Source organism: Lissotriton vulgaris, chromosome 9 (assembly GCF_964263255.1).
Source record: "Lissotriton vulgaris chromosome 9, aLisVul1.2, whole genome shotgun sequence".
NCBI lineage: Eukaryota > Metazoa > Chordata > Amphibia > Caudata > Salamandridae > Lissotriton > Lissotriton vulgaris.
The window spans coordinates 392,386,523-392,403,649 of record NC_141697.1 but is presented as its reverse complement, the minus strand read 5'-3'; the positions used below and the strand labels follow the sequence as shown (position 1 = coordinate 392,403,649).

Here is a 17,127-nt window from a genome sequence, read left to right as displayed (position 1 = left end):
GGTTTTGTAGTGATAGCGGATGGTTTAGAGAAACAGCCTTTACTTCTGCCTCTAGAATTGTTGCCTTTGTAGAAGCCTTTACAGTATTCCCTAGGCGATGTGTTTGTGACTAGAGTTGCCAATAGGAAGTGGAGGTGTCTGTAGATGTAGGTTTTGCTTCTCCACGATAGGGGGAGTGATGAAAGGAACCTTGATATGCAGGTGTCTGCAGCACCCCGAGAGCTTTGGCCGTTTTATCTTTTTTTGATTAGAGTATTTACTTGAGGCCCAAAGAGGTGTTCTCCATCTAAGGGCAGCGGAAGGATGTTTTGTTGTACTTCAGGTTCAAAACATGAGACACTTAGTCATCATCTAATGAGAGCACTTGAGTTAATGTCCTCTGCAGGGTTGTCGGTCGCATTGAGAACACAGTGAATAGAGGTATTCCCAATTAGTTTGCCCTCTGAGGCAAACTCGTATGCCTACTTTTTGTATTCTTCTGGGAGATGCTGGAGGTGCCCCGCCATTTCATACCAGAGAGCCCAGTTGCAACAGGAAAGGAGACCAAAGGAGGTGTCAATTCTCCAGTGGTTGGCAGATTGGGCAGCCACTCTCTTACCCGCAGCTTCTAGTTTTCTTCTTCCTTCATCTGGTTGGGGCACTTAACAAGATGCTTGTGACCACTAAAGAGCCAGGGGGTGAGTAACACTTTATACATATTGAATCGGTAGGGGACAGTTTTGTATTTATTATCGAATATTGGTGTGATGACTCATGCCTTGACCAGGTCTTCGAAAACAATGTGGTGTATGTCGCAGCATGCCTTTAAGCATCAAAAGGTATTGTGCTGAGCGTTGGTTGGAGAAAATAGTCTAAAATAAAGTAATTCTCCAGTGGTTCAGTATGGATCTGAACCTTGTGATAATGGGCCGCCCTACCCAGAATGTCACGGTAAGAAGGAAAGGGGATCACTTTTCTGGATACAGACCTGGGTCTATGTTTGCAGGTGTGCCTGTATCATATGTGTCCCATAGGTCATCTTGAGGTGGAATGGAGAATTGGCCTACGCCAGTCATGCGTTCCTCAAAAGAATGGAAGGAACCTTATGGAGAATATTGTTTGTCTGCAGAAGGTGAAGGGATGGGGATTGTACCCATGGTGCCACAGTTGGTGGGGGTGGGCTGGCAGACGTATCTGTTTTTTTCCTGTGCTTTTATAGGTATCATTAGTTATAGGAGTTTTGCATGCTCATTCAATGCCTCCATTCCGGTTTCTTTGTGGTACATTCTTGACATAGGTGTGATCATTAGAGGTGGCAATGTGAAAAGCAATTGCTTGCTGGACTTAATAGATATCATTATGGTTTCCAAAAGTACTTAAAACAGACGAACATGAGATTTAAAGTAATTTATATACAGAAGAGGCAGGAAGAAAGTAGAAGGGGAGTGGACATTCATTAAAAAAATAAAGGATGGAAGTAAATAAAAGTTTCATTAAAGATCAATAGCAGGTTGAGAATCTATGCATGCATTGGGATGTAAACCTGCTGAAAGAAACATTTTCAAATTCTGGTCCAAAGGAATGTAGCGTACACAATCTTTCTACAGGAACTTAAGAGGTGACATAGATACCCCCACAGTGATAAAGGAACGCCTGTGCTTGTTGAGACCCCTTCACAAGTGATTGTCAAGCAGTGCGACAAATAAGCACATTCTGTTACCAACCCATCCCAAACTCTCAGGGCAGGTCTCCTCCGAATGTGAACACAAACAACCCCAGACTGGTCTAGACCAGTCTGGGGTTGTTTGTGTTCACATTCGGAGGAGACCTGCCCTGAGAGTTTGGGATGGGTTGGTAACAGAATGTGCTTATTTGTCGCACTGCTTGACAATCACTTGTGAAGGGGTCTCAACAAGCACATTCTGTTACCAACCCATCCCAAACTCTCAGGGCAGGTCTCCTCCGAATGTGAACACAAACAACCCCAGACTGGTCTAGACTAATTTGGGTCTTGTCAGTAGGGTGCAGCTAGAGCCCTATGACACAGCAAGCATGGGACCTACATCTAGGTATACCTATATATGCAAATATCTCTCTTTCTGGAGTGACATAGTGGGTGAAAAACAATGGGCTAGAATGCGGCATGAGCAATCAGTAGTGGCTGAGGTTTATGCAAGCATTCTTTCCATCACCTTGTTGTTTGTTCCAGTAGACGCCCTAAGTGTGATGGGTATACCAGACATAGGTCCCATTTTCTTTTGAACTTCTGCTGAGGAATTATTTGAGCTTCTGCCCAAAAAAAGCCTCTTTCATTTTCTTGAGAACACATCAAGATAAAAAGTATGATTTCAAGTTTTTAGTGTGATACTTAGCATATAGGCTGAAAAAAGACCATGAAATAAACAGGCTCTTGCTATAAATCTGCAACTAAGTAAGGGAAATACACTGTTTGAGCTAAAGTTAGGTTGCATGGTTTAAAACCTAACAATGCAATTCAGTTTAACCTCATACATTTTTGGGAACTCTTTAGTATCACGATACCTACCTTACACCAAAAAGCGAAAATATTTTCTCATAGAATTTATCTTTTTTGTACTTGGTTGACATCAGAAACTCCTGGAATGACAAAACACATTAAAACATTATTATAGTAAGGTGAGTTTCATCTTTTATATCGGTTTTATTTTGAAATTGTGGTGAAAAGCATAGTCTTAGACACATACAAACACATTCACAAAGGCAACATACACACAAACACATATAAACAAACACACACACTTTTCTGAGAGGAACAAGCTATTTATCAATCACCATTGTTAAGGGAGGGAACATGGGTAATAATCCACTCAGGGATTCTCCTCTCATGAGTCGTGACCCATCTCCACACACAACTGTGGGAAACAGTACTACGCTTTGCATACCAGCATGTATAATATATTAACACTGAATCGGTGATAACGTTGGTGTAGTTATGTTTATGCAGAGACTTCCATTGTAAACAAATTTAGTTTGCTTATATCATTAGCACATCTTGATGCACCTGCATGGTAATCTGCATACAGTTGGCATGTTTAGTTCAGGTTTGTCACTTCAGAGTGAAGTTCCTTCCAAGGAGGGTATGGGACAAAGCTATTTGTGGTGAGCTAAAAGTAGTGTTTATCTCTTAAAGTTCTATATCAGTGACTGCTTCTTCCTAAAGAAAAACTGTTGAGCACAACTGAGTTAAATTTGCATGAACGCAGAATGTTACTCAAACGCAGGCCCTGATTTAGATCTTGGCTGAAGGAATACTGCATCACAAACATGACGGATATCCGTCTGCCTTATTACAAGTACATTATATCCTCTGTCCCTTGTAAGACAGTGGATGGTATATCCGTCACATTTGTGGCAGAGTATCCCATCCTCCAAGATGTAAATCAGGCCTGAAGTCATTGTTAGTTCTGGTGATAGCCAAGGTATTTAATTATTAACATGAAGAATATACAGCTAGGGAGTTTTTAGTAAGCTCACTCCTACCACTAAGGGCACTGGCATAGCCTTCTTCAGACCTTTGATTAAGACAGTGTTATTCACATCTTGGATCAGCTCAGGCAAGTATTTCCGTCTCACCCTGAAGTTACTGGCTCTTGGGGCTGATCCGTGCCCCCATACAAAATTCGAAGCATGCCCCTGAGTCCCCCATATCTCACCTATATGCATTAGTCTCGGCTGAATAGGGTCCTCCTGAGGGGTTGGGGGGCCCATGCACCGCAGGGTCTGCAGTGGCTTGAGTAAAGACCCTGCTGTCTCCTATGGAGTGCTTCCACTGCCATGCACGAAGCACACTGCTTTCATGAGCAGCCGCAGTGTTGATGTTGGTGATTATAGCAGTTAATGATGTGGTGCTAATAATGTTGAACAACATTGGTGATGGTGGTAGTAATACATCACTGCTCTGTCAATATCTCAAAATGTTATGGATTAGTACTATATAACCTATTGATAAACCTCATGCACGTTGGCCACCAGGAGCTGGGCACTGAAAGAAATGAGTGCTACATGGCACAGGTGTAGCATAGCAGACCTGAGACACTTGTGAGCCATTGTAACAAGGAGGAATTTGCAGAGCAGAAGCCAGGATCATATTAAGGGGCAGTTAAGCACTTAGAATGAGGGTGGGATAGAGTAGAACTCACAAACTGACAGTCTGCCTGTACGCAGCTGTCCCCTGTGAATGCAGAAAAACTCATTGAGTAAGTGTTAGAAATGGGATTTCTGGCTGGCCAAGGCTTGCGCCAAAGTCAGCCAGAGACCACCACTCTAAGTCAGGGCAAGGGAGTTACACGCCAAGATAACCCCTGCCCACTCCCTTGGTAACGTGACACGAGCAGTAAGGCTAAACTCTGAGGCTATGTAAGTTAAGTGTTTGCGCACGCACCCCCAGCAACAACACCCAAGGACCACCACAAAGGAAACTCCACACAAGTTTATATATAAAAATAGCCTTTGTATTACACCAAACACATTAGATAAAAACACACACTTTACAATGTGCCAACAGGCACTGGCAGAATTTACAGAGGATATATGTACAGGACAGGGCCACATGGACCACTGTCAGGAATATGCACTTGTGGATTTAGAATATTTGTTTGAATATCTTTATTCGGCAAATTATCACCATAAAAGAATACATATACATATACATTTCAAAATGTCAATAAAGATTATAAAAGATTATAAAATACAATAAAAGCATGGACACCTCATTCATTAGTTTGCTGGCAGTAAATTCGTCCTCAGCTTGTGGAACCCCCCGGATGCAGTTTCAGTAAGCGGGAGCGTGTCATCCAAGCGCTTCCCAAAAATTTAGCCACCCCGCAAATCATACTGGCAGATGAAGAATCTGTAGAGAGGACACGTAGTGCCTGGCTATGGCACCTCAGCCCTAATTCCCTACAGACGGGTTTCAGCCAGAATTTCCGCGCCCCTTTGTAGGCTGGGCAGGCGAAAAACAAGTGAGCCACCAATTCCTTTGGGGCCGCACAGCCAGGGCATGCACGCAAGCGGGCATCTGTATTCGACCATCTCACCGTAAAGTCATGCACCGGGAGCGTCCCATATCGCAATTTTAGGTACAGCGCTCGATCCAACGGTTTAGTTATTAAATCGAGAAAGGGTTCCAATTTTCTCACACACTTAATTGACAAAAATTGGTCAGTAAGTGAGCCCACATTCGTGAGCCTCGTAGCGTTGCTCTGTACCCAGTCCCAGTATAGTTTTTTAATAACATCTTTGGGTGGCGGTGATTGCGACTCCCATGCCTCTCTTAGACCCAAGCTGAAGGCCAGTTCTTTCAGTTTATTTAGCCATCCTATTTTTTTACATGTGTCCAATAAAAGTAGTTCGTCCAGCCCTTCTGCATACTTTGCGAGCTCCTCAGTTCTTCTTAGGCGGGACCAGAAAAGCAACGGGCGTAGCCTCACCAAGTCCTTAAATGTTTTTCTGCCCAGATCTAATCTTAGTGGGATCATGGGGGTGGAAGCGGGAAGAGCTACCACTTTCCTAAAAAAATTGTTTTCCGCTATCATCAAATCTGAAACCCCCTCAAACCCCCAAAGTTCGGAGCCATAAAGTGCTGCAGGAAGAATCTGTCCCTCATAGATGGTCATAGCTGGGGAGACCGGTTTACTAGTTGATTCACGGAGCTCCTTCAGCGTCACCCCGGATACTCTACGATGACTTAGTAGCATTTTGGAAAGATGATCCTTCCAGGTCATGCGGCTGTTTATCCGGACGCCAAGATAGTCAAAAGATTCAACCAGCTCGAGGGGAGCGTTATTGAGCATGAAATTATTTTTAAATCTTTTTGAGGGTGCAAAAGCCATCAATTTGGTTTTCGATGTGTTGATGGTTAAGCCTCGGGTGGTGCAGAAGGAGCTAAACCGATTCAAGAGTTTTTGTAAGCCCACCGGGGATTTGGAAATTAATAGGGTGTCATCAGCGAAGAGCAGTGTGGGGATTCTCTCCCCCGCCAGGGATGGGGCATCCGACTCCTCCCCCTTCAGATGGTCCACCACTCCGTTAACGAATAGGGAGAAGAGGGTCGGAGCCATGACACAGCCCTGACGTACTCCTCTCCGCACTGGGATCCTGTCTGTTAGTTGTCCCTGGGATCCCCATCTAACCCTCGCATAGTTCCCCTCGTGCAGCTTTACGATTAGGCTCAGAAGACCACTGGGAAAACCCATCACCCCAAGTATTTCCCAAAGTTTTGTACGAGGGACCAGGTCGAATGCAGTTTTGAGATCTATGAAGGCCATGTACAAACTGCCTTTCATGATGGTAACCGCCTTCCAATAGATGGCAAAAAGACGAAAGACCTGGTCCATCGTGCCTACCTTCCTTCTGAACCCCGCTTGTAAGTGGGAGAGGATACTAGCCTCCTCTATCCAGTCGCCTACTCTTGAGATGATGACCCTGCCGACCACTTTCTGGATTATGTCTATCAGACTGATGGGTCTGTAGTTCGCAGGGTCATCTCTAGCCCCCTTCTTATACACAGTAACTACCTCGGCCCCTTTCCAGGAGTCTGGTACCTGGTGTCCCCTCGTGATCAGATTCATTATTATAGCAATTAGTTTGGCCCAGGCCTCTGGCTCCGCCATCAACAGATCTCCAGGGATCCCATCCTGTCCGGCGGCTTTCTTAGGGGTTAGGTGTCTAATCGCCATCACTACCTCTGCGGTTGAAAATAAAAGGACATTATCCTCTATGGGGTCCCCTTCACCCAGGCTATTCACCCCAGGTCTAGTTGTTTCCTCCAAGTCTCCATATAGGGATGAAAAATGAGTAAACCATTGCTGGCTAGTTATATGGTCAGCCAATGGTTGCGATTTTCTCTGCCTTGTTCTATTAACCAAATCCCAAAAAAGGTTCGGGTTCCTACTGCTCACAGCCTTGGAAAGATCCTGCCAATGCTGTTCCTCCCACTCCCGTTTGGCCAATGATAATGCTTTCAGATAATCCTTCCTGACCGCTCTAACCAGTAAAGGGTCCCCTGAAAGCAGAGCTTTTGTCAGTTTTTTCCTTTTGCTCTTACAATGATCAGTATACCATGGTTTACTAAGAGTAGAGGGTATAGCGGGAGCCTTATTACTTTTCCCCTTCGAGATAAAAAAATTGGCCAACTTGATCTATTGTGGCTTTATAGGCAGAGTCAAGGGAGGGGTGTTGGGGACTGGCGGTCCGATTTTCACCAACCCAGACCTCTAAGTTAGAAGACAAACCCTCAACCATCGCTTTAATGATTCCTATATCGCCCTCATTAAGGTTAGCCTTATCCCATTTCAGTCTACGGTTATTGTTATATGGGATAACTTCTTTAGTTGTTTTTAAGGTGACAATCGCTCGTCTATCATTCAGAACACCCCAATTGAACTTGCAACACAGGGGATTGTGGTCACTATCCTGGCTTGGGACGACCTCCATATCAATAAGGTCCGGCCAGAATCCAACATCCATTAGGATGTAATCGATTCGGGACGGCCCTGAGAGTCTATTAAAGGTCAATGCCCCTGACTGATCAGATATAGTCCTGCCATTAAGGGCTCTTAAATTGTGGTCCCTTGTCAGTGCATTAATTTGTATGGCCCTAGGTGACCACTTCCTAATAGGGGGCAGGGAAAGAGTTGGGATGGACCATTTTGAATCCTCCTCTTCAATTCCTAATGGGTCATCTCCGAGAAGGGGTTCAAATGTACAATTAAAATCACCCCCCACTAGGATTTTAGCTGAGCAGGAGCAATTGGCTAAGGCCGAGTCCAGGGCTGTTAAGGTAAAAGAGGGAGAGTCACCCAGTGTCCCTCTCGCATAGACATTAAAAAGGTGAAGCCTGACGACATCCTCCCGTCCTCTTGCCGAAAGGTGGAGTATATCATTACACTCCACATTATGGCTTGTGACCACCCAGTTCAGATCTATTTTTATCCAAACTATGAGACCACCCGATGGTCTACCCTTTCCCTTGCTTACAGCGGGCACAGAGTGGGTGGTATACCCCGATTTATGTAGAGGAACTAGACTCCATGTTTCCTGAAACAGGCAAACGTCAAACTGCTCAATGAGTGTGTGCCACTCCGGGATTTCTAGCTTCCTCTTTAGCCCAGCAATATTCCAAGAAAGGAGGTTTATTACCCGCCGTCCTCTGGGCATAGATGTGTAACCCACCTCGGTCATACTCTCGTTTACCACCCTGGTCATAGGGCTCCCCCCCTCCTGGGCCAATGAAATGTGGGTTGCGAAGCAACCAACCATACTCGTCAAGGGCCCAACTAGCCTAGAATCCTCAATAATGTCATTGGTGGTGGCCATATGGGCTGTGGATAGACTAACTTCTTCTGTATCTATGCTACCACAAAGTAGACGAGGGTCCTCAACCCCAGGGGGTTCATTTTCGTGTTTCCCCCCCCCCCATGCCCCCAACTTCAATCGCAGTCTTCCAGCCCTGACAGCTGGGAAAACCGATTGTAAGTATCCAACGGGGTGAAGGGTCTCAGGTGGTTCATACTAGACCTCCGTTCCCACTTGGACGTCTGCAGCGAGGTACCGACGGATAGAGCGGGGCCTCCCCTCTTTCCCGAGTGGGTTCCGGGTGAGGTGAGGCGTACTCCCACACAATGCTGGGAGATACATACAGTTTTGGACTTCCTGCAGCATCCATCTGGGCTCAGAGGAACTGGTAGGATTTATCCATTGTACATCAGCGTGTACCACTGATTCTTTAATCTTTATTTTTGCAGTCGCAGTTTCCTTAATGGTCCTGAAGAAAGCTTAGACCAATAGTCAGTACAGCTGAAACATGTCGACCTTCACTTACTCTGCCCACACATAGTTATAATTTCAAACTATCTTGGCAGAATTTTAATCTTGACCCAAGCGCCATACTGATTAAACTAATTTTGGCCCTCGGAGTCAATTTTATTTTCACGTTTATCACTTTTATTTTTGCACTGCACTCCATTAGCATCACCAGTGAAGCCCATTGGTCTGTATTTACACCATGGTTAATCCACCCTACTCTGCACCATGACTAGGTGCACTGTCTGAGAATTGGATTGGTGACATCTCCCACATGACGACATTCCGCCACATGGGTGGGCTGATGGGAATTTTTCTAACATACCTGGGTTATCACTTCTAGTGCTTCTAATGGTTTTTGGTAACTAGCTCAGTTGCGGCACACTAACAGGTTTCTGACCAGGCCCCTCCTTTGTTTGTTGTGGTTCATACTAGAGCCCTGGTTCAACATATGTCTATGGGGAACCATGGACCAGGCGGGGTGTAGATCAGGCACCCTGGTAAACTGATGCCCATACTGGGGATAATTATTAATATAGGGTAGTATGAAGGGCGGCCTATAAGACTGTGGTCTGTTTGAATATTTAGAGGTAGTAACTTCTGACCTGGGGTAGAAGTATGTTAAAGCCCGTGGGGTAATACAGGTTTCCCCGTTCCCAGGTGGCCAGTTTAGGATATAGTCAACTGCCCGAGGGTCTCTAAAATTGACCACCACTAGGTCCCCCTCTATATCTTTAGTTCTACTCCCCAGCCAGTTGATCCGTCTAACATGAACTATGTCCCCATCTATGTTAGGTGCTATCGGCCTGTGCAACCGCAACCAATGGATAATTTTGTTCTTGAGATCAACATATCCCTCCTTCTTATTTTCTGTTAACTGAGGGACCCCCGTTAAAATCACCACGTAGGGCACCGCTTCCGGAGGGATCTCTACTTGTGGGACCCTTTTATGAGGTATTCTGCTATTTCCACCATCCCCGTGTGCATTCTGGTTGTTGCTCGTCGAGGCCTTTAAGGTTGATTTGGTGGGGGCCGCACCCAATTCAGTGGCTGGTGCTTTTAGTGGTTTAGGCGGCGGTGTGTTGTGAGTTGGGGGCACAGCTCTACCCTGAGGCTGGCAAGTTTGCTTAGTCAGAGCAGGGGCAGAAGAGATTTTAGATTTCCTTTGTGGTGTGGTAGGAGGGGGCCCTGTCAAGGGTGTGGGATGCACCGCCACACTTCCTTTATTTTTGGTAAGGGTAGACATACTAGTTATGGCGGCTTCCAATATGGTTAATCTAATTTCCACCTTTTTAATAGACTCATTGATAGGTAGAAGGAGAGATCTCAACAAAAATTCCAAGTTCCCTGTCACTGTTGGGGGAAGTGGTGGTGTAGTAATGGTTGGGGTGGCTCTATCGTTGTTATCAGGAGCCTCATCTTGTGTGGTTGCTAAAGATGGACAATGAACCGGTAGAACCACTACCTGTGGTGTATGATCCTGCTCTACTACTGGAGGAATCTCAGTTGTAATCGGGGTTTTTGTCCCTTTACCGAAGTCATGACGACATTCCGCCACATGGGTGGGCTGATGGGAATTTTTCTAACATACCTGGGTTATCACTTCTAGTGCTTCTAATGGTTTTTGGTAACTAGCTCAGTTGCGGCACACTAACAGGTTTCTGACCAGGCCCCTCCTTTGTTTGTTGTGGTTCATACTAGAGCCCTGGTTCAACATATGTCTATGGGGAACCATGGACCAGGCGGGGTGTAGATCAGGCACCCTGGTAAACTGATGCCCATACTGGGGATAATTATTAATATAGGGTAGTATGAAGGGCGGCCTATAAGACTGTGGTCTGTTTGAATATTTAGAGGTAGTAACTTCTGACCTGGGGTAGAAGTATCGTTGTTATCAGGAGCCTCATCTTGTGTGGTTGCTAAAGATGGACAATGAACCGGTAGAACCACTACCTGTGGTGTATGATCCTGCTCTACTACTGGAGGAATCTCAGTTGTAATCGGGGTTTTTGTCCCTTTACCGAAGTCAGTGTGCGATGTTTTGGCTTTACCTGATACCACCATTTGTTTCTTCCTTTTTTTACTAGGGGGAGGGCGGTGGGTCTGGGCTACAGGAAAAAACGTAACTTTCTGCTTCCTAGATTTAGATGTGTCAGTCACACGACTACAGCTAGGAGTGGGTGAAACAATTATAATATTATTATCCGAGGGCAGACAAGGAGTGGCTACAAAGTCACGAAACAGTAGGGGGACTCCGTCTTGACTTACGTTATCCTCACTTAGGACATTCGAATCACCCTCCCGGTTCAATTCAAGTAGACTATCAGTGAGGGGTTTATGTTTCATATTCTCAACTGAGCGACGCCGCTCTGCCCTGCGCTCTGCTAGGATAGAATCCTTTTCTCCCTCACTCCTCTTAGGAAAGTAATTCTCCAGAGAACCATCACGTAATCGGGATTTTTTACCCGGGGTTTCTTCTTCTGTTGCCGTATCCATCTTGTAGTGAAACTATGTCCTCCGGACTACGGAAGTAAGAGGTCAGGCCCGGCCCGGCCTCCTGCGGCCCCGGACGGCCACAGACGGTCCCGCCCTTGTCCCGGGCTTCTCCCGGCGCCCGCCCTCCCGCGCGCTCCCGCCCTGCGGGAAAGACTGCTCCTTTTAAAGATGTACACAGGTGATCTAGGGGGCGTGGCCGGCAGGGAGAGGAGCCCAGCTGACACGGGCGCGCGGGGACTCCTGGAACTTAGAGTCCACCCGCTCTACCCTCGCAGCCCTGCCGGTGTCCCAACAAGCCCCAGGCCAATTCCCCACAGCTGCTAAGTCCGCGAAGCGGGACCCGCGCAGCGGGTCCGGCGAGCAGCAGCGGCTTAGCAGGCAGGATTCAGCAAACGGAGGTCCGTGGCGTGGCGAGAGTCCAGGTCAGTTTCCCGCTGCTCTGAGGGCTGAAGATGATTAAGTGCTGCTGTGTTGGGGGCGCGGCCGGCAGGGAGAGGAGCCCAGCTGACACGGGCGCGCGGGGACTCCTGGAACTTAGAGTCCACCCGCTCTACCCTCGCAGCCCTGCCGGTGTCCCAACAAGCCCCAGGCCAATTCCCCACAGCTGCTAAGTCCGCGAAGCGGGACCCGCGCAGCGGGTCCGGCGAGCAGCAGCGGCTTAGCAGGCAGAATTCAGCAAACGGAGGTCCATGGCGTGGCGAGAGTCCAGGTCAATATTTGTTAGAACATAGAATAATAATCACTTTAGCACAAAATAGAAAATAGAGCACACAACCAGTAACTACTGGTAACCGGTAAGTACCACCTACGCAACCCTAACCACCTTAGGAGAACATTACACATGGAACCAGGACCTCACGATCATGTCAGATGAAATGTTTAAACCAATTCATAATGTTCAGGTGAAGCTGCGAAAAATGAATATATCCCCTGGGGGATATGGAGTGCAGCCAAAAGATAGAGTACAAAAACAGATAAGAAGTGTGTAAAATGTATGCATCAGAACGTGGGGAAAATATCCTGGGGAGGCCAATACAGAAGGATTTAGGAGTGTATCTTGATTCGAATTCCTGCCCTCAGATCCTGGTACAGAGTGATACACAGATGGGGAAGAATTGGCTCCAAATTGAGGAGGAGTTCCCTGAAGTCTTCTGACAAGTTGGGGTGCCAAAAGAACTTTATACATGAAATAAAAATGAAAGACAATGCCAACCCCGTCTGTGCCAAAGTACAAAGCCTGCCTATTAGTGTTCAAGAAGCTGTGAGGGCAGAGTAAGAGAATTTGTGCAAATATGGGGTTACTACACTGGTCGGTAGATGAGACAGAGTGGTTGACCCCAATAATTGTTGTAGATCAGTCAGATGGGAAAATCTACCTATGCGTCGACTTGAGAGCCCTCAATAGAGAAGACGCTGTTGACAAGTTCACCATGTCCAAGATTATGGAGATCTTTGCCAAATTAGTGGGTGGCAAGCAATGTTCCCTCTAATTTATTTCCTCTGTGTGCAGCAGTGTAAGGTCTCTGTGCCAAGGCTATGTGCGCCAAGAACCTGACTGTGCATGTGGGTGCCCTGGTCCACTGACCCCGAACTTGGTTTGAGTTAGAATGGAAGGACCCATCAAACATCCCACTCATCTCATGGGCGCGGTAACAAAAACCAGCTTTTTTGCTTGGACAATTTGAGTTGCCCATTATCTGGACCACAAGGGGGCCTTGCAGTCTTTGGAATGAGTGATTGCCTGATAGTGTTTTAGTGAGAGAGAAACAAGGAGCGTGGGCTATTTTCCCATAGGAGGAAGAAAAGCACAGATGGAAGAAAGCAAGAGGAGCACCAGGAGGGAGATTTTAACGGTAGGAAAACACAGGAGGGAGAAAGCAGCATTGAGCAGTTAGGGATTGCAGAGAAAAGCACAAGAGGAACAGAGCAACACGGAGAGCAGAATTGTTTTGCAGATGGAGAACCACACAGAGGGGAAAGCAACATGGAGCAGGGAAGAATACATAGGAAAGAGCAATACAGAGTGCAGGAGGTAGTGCCTCAGTGACTCTGCTTCAAAATGTGTTTTTAAATTTTAATCAATAGCTCTAGCATGCCGCAGTGGTGCTGTCCGACTACCTCATACCTTGATTTTGCTCACAAGAAAGTGTCACTCATAGTCATTCAAATGGCACTCATAATTACAATGAAATTAAGAAATTGTCACACGTAGCAATTTGAAACCTTGGCAGCTATGCTTTTGTTAATAGAGCGCAGCAGATTGTGTGCATTTTCAAAAGTATTCATGTTAATTGCAGGGCCCATCATGCCTATACAAGGTGTTGCAATTAACATGAACATTTTCAAAAAGGCACACAATCTGCAGCGCTCTATCAAAAGAAGGCATGCAGCAAGTCTAGAAGCACGATGCACGCTTTCACAATCACTAATATATATTAGTGATTCTAAAATGACACCTCCTGCTTTTAGGCTTCTGCATGCCTTTTGTTAATAGAGCACAGCAGATTGTGTGCCTTTTTTAAAGTATTCATGTTACTTGCAGCGCCCGACATGCTAATACACGGGGCTGCATTTAACATGAAAACTTTCAAAAAGGCACACAAACTGCCGTGCTCTATCAAGAAAAGGCCTGCAGCAAGTCTAAAAGCATGAGGGGTGCAGCCTTTTCTTAGTGGAACGCAGCTGTGGGGCAGAATGTCTTTTTAAAAAGTATTCACGCTGATCGCAGCGCCCATCATGCTTCTACAGGGCACTGCGATTAACATGAATATTTGTCTCTTGGGAAATTAAGCTGTGTGTGTGCGCCCTTCAAAGAAGACACTGCAAGCTGGGAGTGACGTAGATACACATGTGAGCGCACCTTACAAGGAACAGTGGTGGCAAGTACTTCTCCACTCTCGATCTCACATCGGCATACTACCAGGTTCACCTTCATGCAGAATCTCACGACCTCACAGCATTTTTAAAACCTTTGGGAGCATACGAATTCAAAACAAATGCCATTCCGTGACGGCAGCATCAATTTTCCAGAGGGCCATGCCAACTATACTGGCTGTTGTACCAGCGGTTTCCTTTCATCAAGACAACTTTTTAATCTTTGGGGAGATGGACACCATTAAAGATGAAAAGTTACGTTTAGTGGTTAAAAAGTTCATGGAATATGGGTTAACAGTAAAAAAGGGAGAAATGTAAGAATAAGTGTGCCAAAATTAAATATTTAGGGCATTAATACTGCCTCAATGCATACATCCTAAGGAGGATCTTTTAAACACAATTTTGAATTTGACGGCCCCCAAGAATAAGGATGAGCTCAAGTCATTCTTGGGCGATGGTCGAGATCTATAGCAAATTTGAAAACAACTTTGCTGGCGGCACATTCCAGATGCGCAAATTGCTTAAAAAGAATACCCTTCATTCATGTGATGTGGGGGGTGAAAGTGAATTTTTAGATATCAAGAAACCACTGACACACCTAGTCTTCAGGCCTTAGTCCCAGGGAAAAACACAATCACAGAAACGGACCCTCGCTCTAAATGACTGGGGTAGTACTATTGCAAGAAGATAGTACTGGGGAGCATATCAATTTCTTTTCCTTCTAGAGCATTAAGACAGGAAGAGTTTAACTACTCTGTAATTGAGAGTGAAGCACTAGCTGTACGGGTGCTGAACAAATTTAGGGGTTTCCTATGGGGAACAGTTTTTAGAGTACAATCTGATCATAAACCTCTTAAGAAGGTTTTCACAAACAAAAGGTATAGTAAAGATCTCCAGCTAGATCAAGAGGTGGGTGGTAAGCTTACAGGAATTTAGTTTTGAGATGGAATATGTTCCAGGAGTCAAGAGCTATACAGCAGGTTGTTTGACACCCAGACCCCGAAAGCCCTGTAATGCCCTACAATTAGTAAAAGTATGCAATGCAAAAGTGAGTAACCTAACATGACAAATGGGGTCCCAATCAAAGTTATGGTTGCGTTACTCATAACTGGTGTCTAACAGTCAAATTAGGTATTAATATCTGAATACATATTTTTCAGCTGGTGACCTACAGTGATATGATTGAGACATCTGGCTTTGTTGTACTTACTTTGACTGCTTCTGGACTTGAAACGATGATCACAGGTCTCTGAATAAAATTTAGACGTATGACAGGGCCATATTTCTCTACCCTACAATGGGGGCAATAGGAAAAAACTATGTCAATTAAGACAAGTACATTATAGTATTTGAAAGTATAAGAAGGAAGCACTACTTTATTTTGTGACTCTGGAAATTAAAAATAAAACTGGCATGTCAAAGAGTAAACGTTTAAATGCTGTTTATTTAAACCAATTTTTATTAAGTTTTGATCATACAACATTCAGTAGACACTGCCGATCCAGTTGGCTGTTCATACAAACACTTGTTACATTGTCATGTATACCGAGACAGGAGCACATGGTTTAGTATAAATGAACTTTAACTCTCTACAAACATAACAAGATAGCAGTTAACAGAGATATACCGAGCTATAACAAAGCCAGCATTTTAGATGCCATACAGTCCAGACATGGGGGTAATACTGTGGCCGCGAGTACAACAACCATTACTAACTGTTTTCACACTACCATATTTGGATTCAAAGTCGTCCCCCCATGATGGAATGAGGAGACAGCCATCCAGTCTGCCCTACACAACAGGGCAGCATTGCAAGCCATATCAGCCCCACCTTACCAGAGGTCCCTGACCATGAGCCAGTGAGCCCGGACCATCAAAGTCCATCACCCGTCCAATGGATCTTCCTGTGTATCCTGTAAGTCACGTAACAAGTTGTCCCACAGATCAGAAAATGGAACCCTGCAGCGTCCCTGACTTCCTCCCTGAGCAGTGCAGTCGCCTCTGCCCTACCCCATTTGAGAGTCGCTGTGTGCCAATGTTGTATTGTTAGGAGTGCGGTCACCTTCCAATGTATAGCAATGGCCCGGCGGGGATGAGCATAGCCAAATCTCTTGATTAGACACCTTTTGAGCCCTCTTCTGCCTGAATATCCCCAACAGCGCCCCCTCCAAGGTAAGGAAGTCGGCACGACGCGTCCCTGCGGTAAATACATCTGTGACTCCAGACCACAGGGTTGCAGAATCTGGGCAAGACCAGAACATGTGTATTAGATCCGAATTGGGTGCACAACAACGTGGACAAAGAATGGAGGACCCAAACATTCTATGGAGGACAGCCCTGGTGAGATATGCCCTGTGCAGTATGTTGAATTTAATGTACTGGAATTTGGCATTAGAAGATACTTTGCGTGGGTAGGGTATAATGCGTTCCCACTCCTTGGGTGTTAGGGCTTGTCCTATATCGGTTTCCCAGAGCCGGCGCAGAGGCAACAGAGGGTCAGACACCATATACGCCGAGGCTTTAACAACCAAGGTCACCAGCTTGCGACCCGCCCCATGATGTGCAGGGCGTGGTAAGTGGGTGATGACACTCCACAGGCGTCCCAGCTCAGCTATTAGTTTTCCATGCGCCAAAAAATGGCCCACTGGTAGGTCATGATCTTCTTGCAACGGGCCAAAGGGTATTAACTTCCGATCTCTGAACAGATCCCCCACTGAGGTCAACCCGTGTCCCTCCAGGCCGCCGGCTCTTCTCTACCAATGCCTGTGCGGAACTGCGGGATGAACCTCAGACTAATGGCCAGAGAGAATGGGATTACACCCAACATAAGCCTCAGGCCCTCTTATTGCCTCAATAAGCCACTTTCACTAGGCAGTTAGGTCCACGGGCTGCGCTCCAAGGAGCAACATCGATCCCAGTGTTTCCTATGCCCTGGAT

General features: G+C 45.9%; 1 protein-coding gene across 1 annotated transcript in view; it reads right to left on the bottom strand.

Moving 5' to 3' along the window:
• The window catches only part of LOC147690174 (cholesterol 24-hydroxylase-like), a 284,595-nt gene that overhangs the window by 204,251 nt on the left and 63,217 nt on the right, over positions 1–17,127 (bottom strand). Inside the window, exons 3-4 of the mRNA XM_086937768.1 lie at positions 15,401–15,482; positions 2,525–2,595 (exon numbers count right to left, since the gene is read on the bottom strand). Of these exons, the coding sequence (XP_086793894.1) occupies positions 2,525–2,595; positions 15,401–15,482 (153 nt within the window). The remainder of the gene's footprint in view (positions 1–2,524; positions 2,596–15,400; positions 15,483–17,127) is intronic.